At 38.9% G+C, this 19426-nt stretch overlaps 1 protein-coding gene across 2 annotated transcripts; it reads right to left on the bottom strand.

Annotated features, from left to right (window-relative positions):
• Window positions 1–3211: 3211 nt before the first annotated feature.
• LOC137176074 (NXPE family member 3-like) lies at window positions 3212–17335 on the bottom strand. 2 transcript variants are annotated; one of them, XM_067582130.1, is made up of 6 exons: window positions 17169–17335; window positions 15955–16380; window positions 9675–9970; window positions 5279–5349; window positions 4299–4505; window positions 3212–4204 (listed from the first exon to the last, which is right to left on the bottom strand). In XM_067582130.1, the coding sequence occupies exons 1-6, from the start codon at window positions 17289–17291 to the stop codon at window positions 3648–3650; spliced, it is 1680 nt and encodes a 559-aa protein (XP_067438231.1). In that variant the 5' UTR covers window positions 17292–17335; the 3' UTR covers window positions 3212–3647. The 2 variants fall into 2 exon arrangements, with proteins under 2 accessions (XP_067438231.1, XP_067438230.1); XM_067582129.1 differs by having other exon boundaries at window positions 15955–16386; window positions 17169–17334.
• Between the last annotated feature and the right edge of the window lie 2091 nt (window positions 17336–19426).

Consider the following 19426-nt stretch of genomic DNA (forward strand, 5'->3'; position numbering starts at 1 on the left):
GTATTAAACTGCAGTGATGTATCAGATCAGTCTGATCAGCTGCAGCGTCCAATCAATAATTGATATCGAATAAGGGTGCATGTTGGCTGGTAAAAGACTTCCGTGAAGACAGCTCTCGTGTTTCCTCGCTCCTCGCTCCTCCGAGCAAAATAAGAGACTTGGGACGCTCGTCAAAATGGAGCATCAGGAACAACGTCCGGTTCAGGCGAGGAGCGAGGAGCCATAAAATAAGAGACTTGAGATGTACCCAGTGAGTCCCATCTGCCCTGGAGTATCCCCAGCCCCTCCCACCTTTCCCAGTCACCTGATTCCCCACATCCACCTGCTCACCTGCTCCCCATTCCTTCATTAACTCCATTGTGTCCTTATCTTTATCCTGCCTCTTATGACCTGTTCGTTTTTTGGCCTTTTGCCTGCCTGTTACCTACCTGCCTGCTAGCTGTCCTTGCCCATTGCCTTTTCCCCAAACCCGCTCTTGCCTGTGTTACCTTAATAAAGGTGAACAATTTGAACTTTTTATCAGTATCTCTGAGTCATGCACTTCAGTCCTGTGTTTTTGAGCCATTACTTTATCTGTTTGATATTGTTTCAGTATTTTTCAACTTCGGTTGCTGCTCCCGTGTTTTGTCCCTATCAGATTAAAACTAAATATAGGCCTTTTATGGCCAAAAAGATTCCACCACTTGATCATACATAAAGGAAATTAAAGTGTGGTAAATGATGAATTAATGGACTATGCTTTATTATGTTAACTTATTGACACTTATCCCCACTTCAACTCAGGGTATTTCACTACTGTTGTGTTTATAAAGATAAATGAGCACAGACCACATACACATGCATTCATATTTCTACCTGCACTGTACCTATTGCCATCACAAATCAATATAAAAACAAAACAAACAAAACAAGTGTAGACAGTAAGCAGTAAAACAGTTCGAGACTAATGCAAATGCTATAATAATAATAAAAATAATACTAGTGAAATAAAAAAATGATTTATTTATTTATTAGATTAAAAAACAAAACAAATAAATCAATACAATATTAATTATAAAAGAGAAGAAAATACAATTTTACAAAATGAATACATGTCTTACCTCAGCAGAGATTCATTTAGGGGAACACAGCAAACTCCGGAAAAAACCCAGCTTGATCCTGAAGTATAGCCCACTGGTTTGCAGCAAAGTCTGTTCTCTTTGCTTAACATCCAGGTAATTTATGAGTAGTACGCAAATAAAACACTGTAGCATGTATCCCTCCCACAGTATCTCATGTTGTTGATACCTTTTATTCTAAACCACTCCCATATGCCATGTCCCATAAAAACTGCCTCAGTATGCATGGTGCTTGTTGTCACAGCTGGTGCAAGAGGGGCAACAGAGATACAGGGGAAGGACCCAAATGCAGACATCTGAAGCAGCGCTTGATGCAATTCAATGATTTAATACACAAAATGGAGGTACAAAGGCTTACTGGATGGTGAGGTGGGTAAGGGTCAAAACCAGAGAAAGCAGTCCAAACAGGCAAAGTCATCTGACAAGGAGCAGGCAATAATAAAAAGGGAAGTAAACAGACAAAGTCCAAAACAGGCAGGCAACAGGACTCAGGAACAACAGATGACCAAAACACCGATACAGAGGCTATGGAAAAATGGAAGTGGACTGGTATAAGTAGTGAGTGGCTGATGAGGGAATGAGTTGCAGGTGAGGAGTGGGCAGACAGGCCAGGTAACTGCAGGACTGATAAGAAGTGGGAACAGGTGTGTAGATGGGGAAAGGAGGGAAAGTCTGAGGGCATCTGGTGGACAGCTTGAGGACGGCAGGTCTGGGGAGTTGGAGGAAAGTACACTGGGAGAAGTGAGCAGGGGCTGGAGACAGAGTCAGAGAGCAATGCAGAGGCCTGGGGATAAGAGAACATGGCTGCATAGAGGGACTGAGGAGCAGATTGTGACACTTGTCTCTTACCAGCAAAGCTGTAAAAATAAAAACAAATTAAAAACAAAACAAACAAACAAAAAAAAGAGATAGTAGATAGTAGCTTCATAAGTTCTCACAATCACAATTATGTTCTCCTCACTATTCATTCTTCTGCTACCTCTCCTTCTTATTTTGGGGATTTAACAGCTGACTTCATTACACTTCCAACTGCTGAAGATGCAGGAACCCTCCTGGAATTGTTCAAGGGTTTTTTATTTTTTGTTTTTTTAATTTCCAATATGCAACAAATAATTAGTAAGAATACAAAACAAGTATAACCAGTAAAATGAACGGTAAACATATACAGCAAATTCTCAATATCAACATAGATAAATATTACATCTAGAAAGGAGAAAGAAAAAGTATACATGTATAACTTGAATATTTATCTAAGATAAATATTTAAGTTGTATAATATAATATTTATAATGTATGTATAATATTTAAGTTATACATGATTAATACTAAGATAATTTACCTCAGTATTAATCAAATATAACTTAAATAATTGCCTTAATGTTTATCCTATTTAAACATACATAATCATCGTGCAGGTGCCCACCCAGCATGTCCCAACACTCACAGAGAAAAAAAGGAATAACAACAACAACATCATCATCAACAACGAGCATCACAGTCCTGAGAGAAACAAGGCCCCTTCCTCATCCCTGTACCTCTCAAAAAATATTTTTTGTACATCTTCTTGAACTGATATACATATGTACCTTGCTTGAAATCTACATCTAAACCATTTCATAGATTCACCCTACAAATCGAAATACACATACTCTTCAGAGTGGTACGTAGGTTCAACGTTCATTTTAATTGTCAGATATGTCAATATATCAAATTAGAATATAATAAAAGAACATACACTCACCTGCCACTTTATTAGGAACGACTGTGCAATCTAATGCAATCCAATACAACAACTCTACCATAAATTCTATATTTATGAAGCTTATAGATTTGCAGATTAAGTCAACATTATCAGAAAGGGCTGGTGGTGATGGTGGTGTAATGGGGTGCATTATATTGAATGGTGTTCCTAATATTTTGTCCACTCCATTAACATGAGGGGGGGGGGGTATCTCATCCCTCGACCTTCATCCCCTCAATGCTCCATCCCATATGCCTCGACCCTCACCCCTTCTTCCCTTCTTCCCTCCATCCCTTCATCCCTCCATCCTAATCCCTTCCTCTGGTCCCCCAACCCACCCATCATTCAACATCTCAGCTCTCTTTCATTATTCTCAATTAAACTATTTCAAATCCATATTCTTGTTTGCATGGTCCCGGTTAGTGAACAAGGCATTTAAATGTTGCAACAAAGATACAGTAACAATTGAATACTTTGTGCAGTTAACATTTATTCTTGCAAGGTCTTTTTTTAAAGTCCTGCTTCACTCAAAAATGTGTTTTGCTTTTAGTCACTTCAGTTGGATGTTTGAGCTTCACTGTGCAGAATGATGTATGTGGAGAGTTTGACACTAGAAGGCTGTTCTCTCATTCATCTGCTGAAGGGGGAAAGATTCTCTGTGTTCAACTTAAAACTGATTTTAAGGCATGAAATATTAGGTCCATTTCAGCATCTGGCGAAAACATAGAAACATGTAAACTCAACACGAGTGGTTGGATTCCCACTCCTTTCCCCCAACAAATATGACTCTAGCTGCCCTTTTGAGGGCATATGTAGGACAAGACAACATTGATCATATTCTTAATAATGGGAGGTTGTGGATGGAGGTCGTGTGGCAGGTGGTGGGCCAAGACCATCTCCCAAGCATCAACTAGATGAACATTTAGTCCTTTGAACATGGCCCTGAGCACCTTGTCACGCTGTAGCGAGTACCAGCCACTGTTGGTGAGTGACACAAAAAGCGTTGAAACTCTGGGGTTTGCTGTCCGGATGATAACTAGCGTACCTGGAGCCCTGTCCAGCAGCTGCACCACTGCCCTGCGAATGCTCTGCAGCCGTCGGATGTAGAGCTCAATGGGGAAAGAGCCAAAGTGTGCCCAGATGCCAAAAACAACAACAGTGTTGGTGCCTCCAACTAAGCGGTCTAGTTCATTGGCAATGTAGTGCAGCTCGATGGCTGGGACATGGTTGGGAGAACGGACAGGGGGACCGTGGAATCGGTACTTAATCAAAATGTTGTTTGCATAGTCTAAGGCCATGAAAGGTCCAAGGTTCCTCAGGCTGTGCAGATTGAACTCCTTTAGATCTAAAAGTATTACAGAAGGACAAAATTGGGACACATTAATCTGCAGTGTGAACAAAATCAAACCTTTGCCAGAGATTTTCTGTAGATGAACTACCTGGTAGTACTGCGTTGAGGTGCTCAAACCACTGCCTGATGGTGGAGTCTCCACGAAGGTGAACAAACTTCCCTTTTAGACACTGGTTGATGGCAGAAGGAGTATTGAACTGGCGGACTGTCATGCCACCTAGTGCTTGCCACACACCCTGGAAGTAATAACCAGCGGGTCCAAACTGCACAATGTTGCTCTTTACCTCTTGTTGATCTGAGGAGGAGTTAAAGGATATGGCTAAGTAGACATATGAATGTAGAAAACTTTCTTCAAAACTGCAAGAAACAAGAAACAAACACAGGCCCAGACTGGCCATCAGGAGCACAAATGTCAAAACACAAAATTATTAAGGTTAATCCTGCCAAAAACACGGGACAGCTACATTCATTCAGATCTGCCAGCATGCAGTCCCCCCTCGCTTTCATTGATTGATTCATTGATACTGACTGATGTCTGTGTTCTTCATTCTTTCTAAAATTCACCCAGTATTTTGATGGGAGGAATATTATTTATTTCATTCAAGTGGTTATTCAAGTATATATTACATGTTACACTGCTGTGACTGGAAGATGAAATGAGAGCACCTTCATGATATGCTTTTTGAGATTTGACTGTGCAGAAACTTAATTGTGTGTGCTTATTTAAAAAGTAGCCTACATATGTGGAAGATAGATAATAATCATGCAGATTTATTTCTAATGGGGCACTGGTACATGCAAATAGTATAAATGGTATACAGTCATTTAAAAACCTCTTATGGCTTATCTTTATTCCCCAATGACTAGATATCACTCTTTTCAAACTGGCAGCTCTACAGGAGAATGCTATCTACAATAAAGTGGTAGGTTGGTTTGTTTTCTTTTTTTGCTGTTTTACACATGTTCATTTCTCTGACTGTTTTATTTCTAATAATCTGTAGAATATTCGATTTTGAATTACTATTCATACAGGTTATGGTGACAGTAGTAGTAAAAATTGTGCATTACCTTTCTTTTTTGGCAACACGGTGACACTGTCAGATCCTGAAGCTCGAATGGAGATTTTCATGTTGACACCACTGAAGAAAAACATGCATTATAAAATGTTTTACACACATTACAAGACTAACAACATAAGAAAGGAAGACACAAGAAAGGAGGACAAAAAGTTCAATCAAGCACTAATATGGGAAACAACTGCTTGGAAGTAAATATTCAACATTACATATAACTGGATTTCCTATCTCACACAGGCTCCTTCCTCCTCCGGACTCTATGGGTAATACTCTCCTCCAATCACATGCATGTATTCACCCACTGAAATTTGCATAGACGTGGTTGGCCAGTCAGGATATGCCTACCTGAATACATGTGGAACCAACAGTATGTAAGGCAGCGAGACCACTATCTGCCATCCTTTTCTCTTCATTCACAGCGAGGTTTGCCTATTTATCTGCTTTCTCCTAGGATGGAGTTGCCGCTTCAAAAAACTTGTCACTCACTGTGTCCCAGCCCCATAGCCAGCACAGCCTCATGAATTCTGCTTCAAGTACCTCAGATGAGACCGCACGGAGAGAGGTGTTCAGCAGCCACCATCCTGCATGGACTGCTGAGAGCTCCCCAAGATTAGAGACCAGCAGCGGTAGGATCACTTCCTCATGAATGATTGATGATGCTGAGAAACCCACTCCAGCTGATGACACACTGTCGCCACTTCCGGTCATCCTCGCTGAGATGACAGCATCATGGACATCTCATTGGTGCCCAGTACGTCAGCGTTCCATGGAACTCCGCCGCTGACATCTGTCTGTTGGGACTTCCCACAGGTGATGACTGTCATGGCAGGTCAAGTTGGGCTGATGCTGCCTCCACCTCTACCTCGCTCCCACACCACTTCCACCCACTTTCTGGCAAGCCATCTCCATGAGGGTTTTTACGGTCTTGTCCAGCCCAGGGGGTTTTTGCCTTGCCTCTCCTCTCAGATATCTGGCAGTGTGTGGACCCCCCACCCCACCAGCGCAGGAATATTCATTTCGCCTTCCAAGGGATAGCCTACGAGTACAACAGACTGCCGTTTGACTATTCCCTGGCTCCCCACACCTTCAGCAAACTCTGCATGCAGTGTGGCAGTGCGGCAATGTGGCAGTGTCAGTGGCCTTGTTTAGTGGAAGAGTGTTGAGGACATATGCGCGTCATGGTCTACGCCCCTTACCTTTCATATGGTTCTATCTCTTTTCACAGTCTGTGCTTGCTGGAGTGACTCAGGACTGGTGAAAAGGTTGAATATGTGCCAGTTGTGTTTCATCTGACCCCCATCTGGGCATTATACACCTGCAGTTTTCCACGCTCCTTGATGACCTGGGGAATGAGGTGTGCAGAGGGTCTGTTGCTTGTTAGTGGACACCTACGAGGTTAGGCCATGGCTTTACCCAGTTCAGTTGCATACTACCTGGGTTGGCTGGGGCCCCCTATTTCTCCGCTGAGATGGCCTAGGTTATAAGAAGTAGGAGGGCTGCTGCAACTAACCTTTAGCCAGTCAGGATCAGTGAGACTGGGTCTAATGTTATGTTGAGGCAGGGTGTTCATTCATCAGGCTCCACCCACTGTAGCCATGGAGTCCAGTGGAGGGTGGAGCCTGTGTGAAATAGAATGAAGGTTATGATATTGTACCCCTAGTTCTATTAGCACAGGCAGAGCCCTCCACCAAGGGGCAAAGCCACTTTTACACTGCTCACTGAAGAGGTTGTCTTGCTACCTTATATACTGTGGGCTCCACACATATTCAGGTAGGCACATCCTGATTGGCTGGCTACATTTATGCAAATTTCAGTGGACAAATATGTGAGTGTGATTAGAGTATCACCCACATAGGCCAGTGGAAGGCTCTGCCTGTGCTAATAGAAATAGTTTTACAATATCATGACCTTCATTATGCATTTCTCTATAAAAAGCAAGGAATCTCTGTCTGTAAAATGTAAATGTAAATGGACTGTACTTGTATAGTGCCTTTCTAGTCTTCACACCACTCAAAGCACTTTCACCCATTCACACATATTCATATGCATGGATACTTGCTACCATGCAAGGTCCCAACCTGCCCATTGGAGGGAATCTAATCATTCACACACATTCACAAACTGATTGCCACCGGGAGCAATTTGGGGTTCAGTATCTTGCCCAAGGACATTTCGACATGTGGACTGGAGGAGCTGGGAATCGAACCACCAGTTCTCTGATTAGTGGTCAACCCGCTCTACCTCCTGACCCACAGCCGCTCCATGTATGCATGTTTGTCCTTTGCATATCTCGAGAACTGTTCATCCGATCTACTTCACACTTGGTGGGTGTATTGCTGGGTATACGAGGGGGAGCGCTGTCGAAATGTGGTGCAATTTGGACACGCAACACATTTAATATTAATAAACTTTGAATAAACAAGTGAACAGCGAGCTGCTCAGCTCTGTGTCTGGGTGCAGTGGGGTAGGGCTTCTGGGATCGGACTTGCTGAGTGGGTCCCGCTCAGTTAAACTGCTCGAGAGAGAAGAACGAGCATACACAGGAGAAAAAACAGAGATGGTGGCAGTAAAACTAGCCAATAGGTGTGCCAACACGTTTGATGGGCAGCAGGATGAACCAATCGAAGGCCGTAAATTGCTTCTACAGTTCAACCTCAGTTTAGTCTCAATGGTGAAGTTTCTTTCTGGATTTAAACCATTTAATTCATTAAATCCATATCATTTTAATTGATACATTGTCAGTTTATACATATATATGTGGTTCTCGAGAAATAATAAGCAGTCAGCATGTTCCTAACAGGCATGTTTTGAGCGGGTACTGCACTAGTCTATCTACTAAAGGAAGGAATCTCTGTCTGTATGTCTGCATGTATATCCTTTGTGTATCTCTTGAATAATCAACTCCACACTTGGCGGGTGCGTTGCTGTGGAACAAAGGGAGTGCAGTGTCAAAATTTAATGTAATTTGGACACGCTTTCATTTCGGTGCAACTCCCCAAATAGGCGTTATTTGGATAAACTACATGGTTACTTTCTCACCTGAAAAAATATTCAAACGTAATAAAGTGACATATTAACAGTCCTACAGCGGAAATTTCAACAACATTCAGCCTGGCAGTGTGGCAGGCTGAATTACTGCCAAGGTTCAAGGCAGCGCTGCTTTTTCTTCCGCTCATGTTGATCTGAGGGTAGACTGGATGCTACAGTAAGTCACTATTGCCCCTGTGGTACAAAGTGGTATTACAAGACAGGACAGGCCAGACGGGGCCAGGGCTAGCTGATTAGCATGATAACTTCTGTAGATATCTCTGCAACACAATACATATGGGTCTTTGACATGATGTCAAAACTGTTATTTCTTCACATTCTGTTGATAATTTTAGTTAATTTGGGAATGTTTTAAACAAAAATTCTGGCCAGTTCTTACACATTACACCTTTAACTACTGAATCTTGCATGGACATGAATATATGGATTCATATGTATATTCATATTCTTATATGTACATTTATATCTATTGATAGATAGTGATTGATAGACTGAGACTGTTAATTGATAGACTGTACCGATTAACATCTTTACATTTACTGATAGACTGTACATACGTCCACTCATTCACTTATTTGAAGACCCAGTGCAGATATTTAGGGCCATCAGCTCAGTATTTTATTTTATCTTTATTTTTATTTATATTGTTATTATCTTGGTTTGAGTCTGGACTTTTACTCTTACCTCTACTTCTCCTGTGTTTCATTCTCATTGCTGTTGCCTGCTATGACACCTGAATTTCCCCCCAAGGATTAATCAAGGTTTATCTTATCTTATCTTAAAAAAATCACATGACATCAAGGTTGGGATGATGAAGGGAGCTGCTGCAGCAGATCAGCCGAAACCAGCACAAATTCAGTGCTCTGCCTGAGCATTATGCTTCATTTTGTTTTTTTATATTTTTATACATATATTTGGACTGTGCAAAAGACACGTCACAATACAATACAGTGCAATACAGTACATTATTATATAATATATATATATATATATAAATATAATCCAATTTGGCATTCTATCATAGGCAGAGTTGGGAAGTTATCTCAGCCCAGCATCTCTGGTAAAGTTTCCTCTAGGACCCCCTAATGTTAAGTAACATTGGGTAAGTAACGTCAACAAATTTGAAATCGGAATACAGAATGGTGAAAAACGCCTCAGGCTCCTCCCACTTAGTAAATCTATTTCATTTTGTATTATCTTAGACTATAAACATCTCTAAATTCAATCTTTGCTGTCTGAAATTACACAATTTTCCACTAAGGAGATACATGAGTAAAACTTTAGATACATATTTATTAGAAGTCAAACAAAATGCCAGTCCTGTCTTTCTGCTCACTCACCTTTGAAAAAGCTTCTCCTCCTTAGCCTTGAGCTTATGCTTGAACTCTCCCACGGAGTTGCTGATCCTGGTATCACAGCCCAGGTTCTTTGGCTTGTAGCAGAACCATGGCTCGCCTGTGTGGGGGTCAGTGTAGTTGCACAGTGGCTGCTGGGTTTGATGCAGGCAGACATTACAGGTGGTAGTTTCAGAGACTGAGCCTGAGCGGAAGACACTCTGGAAATAAATCCTATCGGGCTGTTCTCTGGTCAGCCTGTGTAGCACAGTGACAGCCTCACTGGGGTGAACCAGTGTCACCTGATAGGACAGAGAATCAGAGTTCAGAGTTCAACCCCATTATTTGGCCTCTGTTATAGCAGTAACATCTCCAGATGCCCATGTCTGGAGAACGGATCATTCACTAAACCCCTCCCCCGAGAAGCAATTGACCAATCATAGTTTAGCAACAGTAACTACACAGATCTGTCAGTCTTTGGATTTCTCAACATGTTGAAGTGATGTTCATGGGGTTGTGGTAAGAGCAATACTTATGCATTTTATAGAGTTTTGAGGGGGGTCTATTTTTTTAGTTAGTTAATTAATACAATTATAAGCATTAAGTAACTGTTATCAGTGTCTCCTCTTGTGAACATTTATTAAGGGTTTACATGTTAATTAAGGTACTGATATTAGTAAATGTTGGATAAAGATGTTAAGATGTAGGTCATGAAGTTCACAGCCAAGCCATTTCATTAAGAGAAAAAGCAAGAAACACTTCATAAATGCAAAAGACGGCTGAATAAGCATTACTTAACCATAATTAATCATTTATTAATGCTCTTTGTAATGCTTATCGTAAAGTTGAAAACATGTATCCCTTAACTAACACTTCATAAATGCATCAGAGTGTTGAATAAATGTTACTTAACCACAATTAACCATTTATTAATGCTTTGGGACCCTTGTAAATTTGAAACAATCACACAGCTATTAACCTTTAGTGAAACATTTCCAACTGGAAATCAGTTCATCATGACAACCATCTGTTATCAACATGATTCATTCCAAATTTAAAAAGATGAAGACTTTATGCTAAATGTTAAAGGGAAATGCAGTTATTTTATTTAGAACATTTAACAATTTTAATTTTAATTATAAGAGCTAATGATAATTTAATAACATGCCACTAACATCATTAGTGACCTTGACATTTTGGCAGTGATCCAAATATCATTTTGAAACAGAGGTTTAGAAACAATGGTGACTCACACCTCCCTAACAGTAAAAATAAAAAGAGGGCCTGTGGCCTTTGATAATCAAGTTATAGGCAAATGATTCAAATATCACCAGTGCTCATCGGCAAGTAGTCAAATATCATGAGCGCTGACCTTTCCATAAGTCTTAATGATTAACCATCCTGTACACTGTCCCTGTGATGACATTGAAAATTATTCTTCCACAACCATATATTTTACCTTATATGTTCTGCAATGTTACTAAGACATCACTGTGGTCCTTTGTCTGACATTATTTTTTGATGTCGCACGTCAGTTAATGTCATATATCATCCTCTGAACTTTGATTCATTTGTCTGTCTCATGAAAGGGGCTTCAGTCTGCCTGCTAGCTTCAGCTGTGTTAACAGTAACAGCCGTCTCCGTGTCTGATACAAGGCTACAGTGTTCAAACAGAAACAAAATGAGCGCTTCTACAAGCTACAACAGAAACTGGTCTGAGCAAACAGCTGTAAAGCGATGGAAAGTTTGCGGAAATGCAACATCTGAATTTGAGAGGTTGCTAAATGGCATTTACGTGCGTTTATCATGCTCTCACTATCCTGCCAGTATAAGTTACATTTGTTTTTATTTGGTTCTTTCAGGAGGGGTGGGAGGTCAGCCAATATTAGGGGAAACCCCAACATAACGTGAAGACACATTTAATTTTTTTTTTTTTTTTTTTTTCCTTATGACTTTTAACTTTTCTAGTGGAGCAAGTAAATTTCTCATCCACTTGCCCTACAAAACAATCCACTTGTCCCGGACAAGCAGACAAGCCTCGACGTTGAGCCCTGATGGCAGCAGATGAACCAGATGCTCTGGTTGGGCTGAAATCTAACATCCTGTGGCCAACATGTACTTTCTTTTCCTACTTCCTGTCTACAAAGGAAGTTGTCCAAAACAGCTGTACAATTAGCCAAATAACACTACAGAATAGAAATGCCTGGAGGGCAGAATACTAACTAAAAGATGACATTTTATTGAATAACTATGCTGAAACAGGAGAACTGTCAAAGAAGGTAACATTTCATGACATGTACAATTTCATTAACAAATACATTGTGCTAAAAAAAAAAACTAAGGACATTTTATTTTATTTCATTTCATTCTTGGTTACAAGATCAATTTTCATTTTTTTCATGTTCATTTTCATGTTTTTCATTTTTTTTCAATTTTGCGTAAACTGAAATGCACTGTAATAAACCTGCCAACGTTAACCACTTTATTTTTTCATATTTACTCCTCAGAGCCCAGATAAACAAAGTAGCATCATACCCTAAATGGAATACAAGTGCTTCAGTAGGGACTTGTTTCTTTGAACTGAGCTCCTATTGAATGTTTAACCCTTATAGTTATATTTATATGGTAACAACAAGCTGAGCTTGTGTTGGTACATTTTGTTACATGGTACTGTCTTGTTTATTTTATGATCCTTACATCACAAGCACACTTTTAGTACAATGTACCTACCATATTATGACCTGGCACAACACAAGGAAGACACACCATGATACAAAGGTAACAAAAGATACATTTACTAAACAAATCAAGTGTGCTAGCTGTTTCTTTGTTTTTTTACATTTTCTAACTTTCAGCCTAGCACCTGCCCTCTTGGGTTTGGATGTGCATGCATACTCCTATCTTCTGAAGAAATCAAGCCACATTAAATCAAATTAAAGAAATTAAAGAAAAACTAAATATTTAAAGTATGGAGTGGGGACATCAGTGAAGTCAGTAATGTGATGTGCATGTGTGGAAGGTGTGTGCGGTGTGGTGTGGTGGACTAACCAACCCCACTTGGGACAAAATCTTAAGGAGTAGCTGGAGGACCTGAGACATAGCAGTCAGTGACAAATCCCTCTACCAGAGCTAAATGAAGCAGTGTATATTATATATATATATGTATATATAGCGGAAATATTTTAAAAATTATTTGTTTTCGAGTGGAAAAAAATCTATCAGCAGGTCTTTAAGAGGGAAGTCACATCCACCTGCTAGATGACGCACATTTCTTTATTTGGACATCACTCCCGGAGTTGCTACTGACACAAGCGAAGTGCTTTCAAGTGACTCTCCATAACCTGTTGCTCCCTTTCTCCTTTCCACAAACTTAGGTTGTAAAAAATAGGCAATACATGAAAAGTGCAAAGCAATAATCACCTTTGAAGTTCTTCCCTACATGTTACATGCTGTGCTGTCTCTGTGTTATGGGTGTATAAATAAGTAGAGGTCTGGCTGCACATTTGCAATGCACTTGGTTTTAGCTCAGTAGTCAGCGCAGTAATGTATGATCTGGAAGACTCAAGTTCGAGACCTGGTGTGGGGACTTCCTTTTTAAGATTGTTTATTCATAAACACTTATTTTAACACTTTAATATCCTAAAATTAAAAGCATAATAAAAATAAAAAACTGTGTTTTTACACCTATTTCCACTTTTATTAGAATAAAAAATATAAATATAAATAATTTTGCTGCCTCAACAAATATAAATACAAATACAAATACTGGGCTCTCTGCACATCCCTACTGTATAGCAAACATTACAGTAATTATGTTGTATTTTGTCCTTTCAGTTACACCCTGTTTTCACATCTTCATGCACCTTGAGTCTGCAATAAATATTTGGCGCTGAAGGCTTCATTCTGACTCTCATGTCATTTGTGAATTGGGTTTGGCTAGCTGTCTACATGTGGTGGCTACACCTTAAGGAGGACAGATAGTTAGTAACACTATAGAACATATGGTACAAGTTTTTCAGTTTACTTACTCTGTGATTATAATGTCTTACTAATAATGTAACATTGCAGAACATATATGGTAAAATATATGGTTCCCCTTTTCAGAGATCCCCTTCACTCAAAAACATGTTTTTCATTGCAACTCCTCTTAAAGGCTCTTCGATTTTAATTCAAAATTTAGTTTTCAAAATAACATGCAATTGGCAAGTCTGTGAGAAAAACTTTTTTGTGGTTATTGTCATAGAACAGTGAAATTGTTAAATCACTTTTTCGTTATTCTTTTCAAAGAATGGTAAAATTGTCAAATTTTCCAAAGAAAATAATTGCATTTCCTTTAACATGTAGCATAAAGTCTTCGTCTATTTAAATTTGGAATGAATCATGTTGATAACAGCTGGTTGTCATGATGAATTGATTTCCAGTTAGTAAGTAGACAATCATTACCCTTAAATAAACAGCCATAAAACCTCTTGACTCCTTATACAAACAAACTCTGAAAACTCTTGACAGTGTATTTCCATCACTGTAGGGTACTGGAGAAATACAATTTACTGAACTTTGAGAATTTTAGATTATTCTTAAATTTGTGCCTAGATCCTCCAGAATATCCTCTATACAAGATTATATCATATTATTTTGTCGCATTGCATTTGGGCAATCAGCTTTCTCTGTGAAAGCCACAACTCAGTGGAATGTCCTGACTGATGATATGAAGAACTGCAGTTCAATCAATACATTCAAGGCCAAATTAAAAAATCTACTAAAGTCCAATCAGCTGTGTGACCACTGAGTCTAAACTCCATCTATGGTCTTCTCATTCGCACAGGTAGTCTTTTTGACGAGTCAAGTCAATTTAACAAGTTTACATTATTAATTTCTAATTGACATTGTGGGGCTATGTGATGTGCTGTTTTGTGTAGCTTTGTATTTTGTATTTTGTATAATGTGTTCTGTATGTTTTTTGCTTTGCACTGTTTGTTGTTGTGCTGTTGTATGTTTTGATTGTGGGGGACTGCGGATGCAAATTAGCTTTGAGCTAACTCCGGTGCAGTGCATCTTTAATATTTAAAAACTGCACACTGTCCCAATCAATAAATCAAATCAAATAAACATTTATAAAAACAGTTTTCTCTTAATGAAATGACTTAGCGGTGAACTTCATGACATACATGTTAATTAATATCTTTATCAACTATTTACTAATATTAGTTAGTATCCTAATTAACATATAAATTCTTAATAAATGTCAACAAGAGATATTTGTTAATAGTTTCTTGCCTATTGTAAATTAATTGTTAGTTAATGCTTATTACTGCATTAACTAATATTAATAGCATCTTTATAGACTATTAAATAGTGTATAAATTAACACCCTAGTTAACATGAATACCATTAGTAAATGATTACTAGACACATTAGTAAATTGTTGATTAACTGTTTAATGCTTATTACTGCATTAACTGATATTAATTAATGTAGCCTTATTGTAAAGTGTTACCTCAATAAAATACTAGCAGCTCATTTCTCATTTCTCATTTCATTTGGAAAAAAGGTTTTCAGAATCAAATACTGCAATGTAGGTGGTCAGAACTGACCTGATCTCAAATTTTATTTCTGGGCTTTCACTATGAGAACTTTGAACTCATGGCTAAATCCTGAGAAATCCTGATTTTTCGTTGTGATGTTAACAGAATATTGGAACATCCTTGTAAATGTCACCTAAACATTACTCTTATATGATATAAGGTATATATGTTGTGGGAGTGGTCGACCCCTTTTTTCACTCAATGGTATATGCCAATGTCAATAAATATGTGTCCTTTTCTCCTGCTGTGCTGTTGTTGAATGATGACAAAAGTTTAGATGCATCTGTTTCTCACTGCTGTATATTAGCTGGTTTATATGCTGCCAATAGTTGCCACTCAGTGGAAGAAACCAATATCTCAATATGTCAGTGGTATATATCACTCTTAGACATACTGAGTTTTAGAAAATCCATTGCCAAATTAAATTATGCTAAAGAGGATAATATTTATTTCCTAGATAGTGCTAGAGGGAGATCAGATATTTGATTGCTGGTTATCTTGATTTTGATGAGAATGATTAACATCATATCAAACAATCCAACCACTGTATGAAATCAAGGACCCATTGTTTTGAAAATTACTAAGGATTCTGAGTGATGAATCTCTAGACAGTACAAATTGACAGGCCTAGCAACAGTAACTAAAAGGGGCGGGCTTAGCTAAAGGTCAATTAGAAAATAGACTAATGAAACAAACATCACCTCAACTTGTGCGCTTCCCTCCCAGAGTAAAGAAAATACAGCAGAGTAGGAGCCATTGAGATGATCCAGCACTTGTCCAGCCACACCTGCACCAAGTGCCCGGTTGTGCAAACGGGCGAGTAAGACATCTCCCCCAGACTTCTTAGGACGCCCCTGGAAGTCATACATTTTGATGATAACTTCCAGCTGATCCCCTACATGCCACTGTCGTCCACCCTTCTCTGGGAGAATAGTGAAGGTGCTTTGGGCAGGATCGGTGGTCTGCTCCAGGGAAAGAGGAACTGGCAAGGATGGAGTTTCAGGCCAAGCAATGGAGTCTAATAGGAGGCGTTCCTCCAGAGCATCTTCAGGGGACCGTGGCTGGAAGCTGCAGAAGCGGTGTTGCAGGTGAGGTTTTGGAGCAGGGAAGGTGGAGATTGCTTTATGCTGAAACTGGCAGGGGTCAAGAGAGTGACAAAGATATATAAAAAAAATTATAATGTAAGACAAATGAACTAAATGAAACAAAAAGACTGTTTTTCCTGCCCCTCATCAGAAAATCACTGAATATTTGTAGGGGTTGATGAAAGAATCTGATCAAAGTCTTAGTGATAACAGCAACATGAAAAAGAGAAAGGGAGGAAAACTACAGTCAGAATATCCTTGCAGTCCATTTCAGTAACAACTGTAGCAATAATTGTCTACATTTATACACGTTGATGAATTTCAGGTGTGTTATTTATCAGAGAGCATTATTTCTCCTTTTTAAAAAAAATCTTTCTTAATAAATTTTCAAACGAGGACAATGTTACAATTTGACTATGATATTAATATTTAACACAAGTTCAGTGTTCATATTAGTTATTCTGGTGGAAACCTAATGTAGTTTTGTGTTTCCTCTTCATATAAATTTCAAAAGTGAATGTACAAATATAAATGTCAATTTGTAACAGTACTCTCTCAATGCATCGGGTTTTCATCTGTTTCCACTAATTTCCATAATAAAATGAAAATATATAAAAATATAAATATTTGAATAAGGAGTTTCTGCTGTCAGTCAAATGCATGATTGTTAGCAAAAGAACCATTTTCCTAAAACATCATTGTTGACAAATATTGATGAACATTACTGTTATCCAAAGCCACATTGCATTTGAGAACAATGTCCTGAAATCTGACTGAATTTCAAACAGGGTCCACCCTTCAAGCAGTCCCACTCAAGACCTAATTCTTACCTCCAGGACGTCCATGTTAAAATACACAAAGATGAAGACAAACACAGCCAGGAAAAGGAAGATGGCAGCAAACTTCGAACAGCAAAAGCTGACCACTGTTTCTCTACAAACTCTGGCCTTCATGATTGACGATCAGTCTTAATATGTGGCTATAAAACAAAGAAACAGTGTTAATTGACACCTTGTTTAGCTGTATTTTTGTAGTGATAACTTGCAAAAACTTAACCTGAGCTGTGAAATGATCTCTATGCAAATAGTGTGGTATGTTTGCCTTTCAATCTTTTTTACTAAACTTAATCCAGTCACCCAGGACATTCCTGATTGATTGACCATCGACCAAGGCCATAACCAAAGTCAGCAGCGTTACTCCCCTTGCAGTTTAACATGAGGATTCATCCCCAAGAGGCCAAGTCATTTACCTGTTGCAACATATTGTAAATACTTACAAAGTAAATACTACTGCAGTCTTTTGCACTCTGACACCATCTCTGTGGGTTAGTTGCTATAAATGGCTATTTATTAAAAACAGGAATTAATACTTCTAAAAAGGGAGGAAGAGGAGAGGACAGACAGGTGTACCACGGCCGGGGAACCAGCCACCCACTGGTAGAGTGCTGGGAGTATCCTACCTGTGAAAAGGGATAAAAAAATTCTTTAAAAAAACAATAATTCAAATAAAAACACTACACACGCTATCAAACCATACCACTATCAACAGTGACAGGACTCCCAGTGCACAGACCACACCTGTGAATAACTGCTATGAATCATAGCAAAGCAATACAAAAATAACCACAAGAGCACTGTTAAAAATTAGGTGCAACATAAAGATGAATTTGCGATATTTTAGATCAATATGTCATGTACCAGGTATCTTTTCTACAGCTTCTCATCCCACAATAAAAGTTGTGGGACACACATGCTTGTGTGTCCTCAAAGATCTCCTTCACCTGATGGGAGAAGCCCAGATAGAGACACAAATAGATGGTGCTCAGGCTACGGACATTAACCCTCCAGATACTCACGTTCCAATCATTCTTCTCCAGAACACTATTCTCCTCAGAGGACTCGCCGCCATCAGGATTACACCTGTAGGGAGCCTGACAGGTACCGACAACCTTACAGAGATACTCACTACTCAGACCATGCCTTAAGCCCTTATGAGGAAAAGAGAGGGAGGCAACCCTCCCCCACTAGACCCTACTATGACTCTCACTGCCAAAGCTCGAGTCCCTATGCCAAACTTGTTTCATTCCAAGAGTATGGGGACAAAGGCCAAACACGGAAACCAAAGGACTGGGACCAGCAGTATCCCAATAAGAGTGGCTACAAAGATCATGCTATCTGGGATTGTGGATATCCGTAATGACAATTTTACTTGTCAAAATGTATTTTTGGATATTCAAAATTACATCCTGGATATCTGTAATGTTTTTTTTTCATTTTGGATATCTGAAATTAGAATTATGACTAGTAAGAATTGGATTGTAGATATCTGAAATGGGAGTTTCTCCTAACAAGAATTGTATTGCAGATATCCAGAATGTTCATTCTGGATATCCAAAATGTAATTGTGGATATCTGAAATTGAAAGCCCGATACACATGAATGGCAAAAGTGACGTCATTTGTCCTAGGAAGACGTCGTAGATATCTGAAATGACAGCTGTGGATAGGAAATGTTCAGATTGTGGATATCTGAAATGTTCATTTTGACTAGGAAGAACTGAATTTAAGATATCTGCAATGAATATCCAGTCTAGCTATTAAATGGTAAAATGACCACTTATACTTTTTAAAGATTTTTAGATATCTTAAATGTATTTATGACTAGTACTATCAAAGTTGTAGATATCTTGAAGTACAATTTCTACTAGTAAGAATGTTATTGTGGATATCTTTAATTACCATTCCGACTAGTGAGAATACAATTTTGACTAGGAGAAATGCTATTGGTTGCTAGTGGTTCCATTAAATGTTAAAACAGCTTGCCATAGACGTCTTCTACTTTCTTTCATGGAGATGAAGTATCGATGTCATAACGTCCATTTGTGGCTGTTGGTCATCTTGTTTGTTAGTTAACAGAACATTGTGGCTGCTGGTTAACTGGTCTGATATTATTAGCAACAATGACAAACAAGCTAACTCTCCTGATTGTTTCATTTAAATTATGTTGTTAACTTTCTATTGTAGTTGAGAGGAGTTCACTTTCAGAGCAATGGTATGTCGGGCCGCTGCACATCACTGTAGTCCCGCTAA

This window comes from Thunnus thynnus, chromosome 23 (genome assembly GCF_963924715.1).
Source record: "Thunnus thynnus chromosome 23, fThuThy2.1, whole genome shotgun sequence".
Classification (NCBI taxonomy): Eukaryota; Metazoa; Chordata; class Actinopteri; order Scombriformes; family Scombridae; genus Thunnus; species Thunnus thynnus.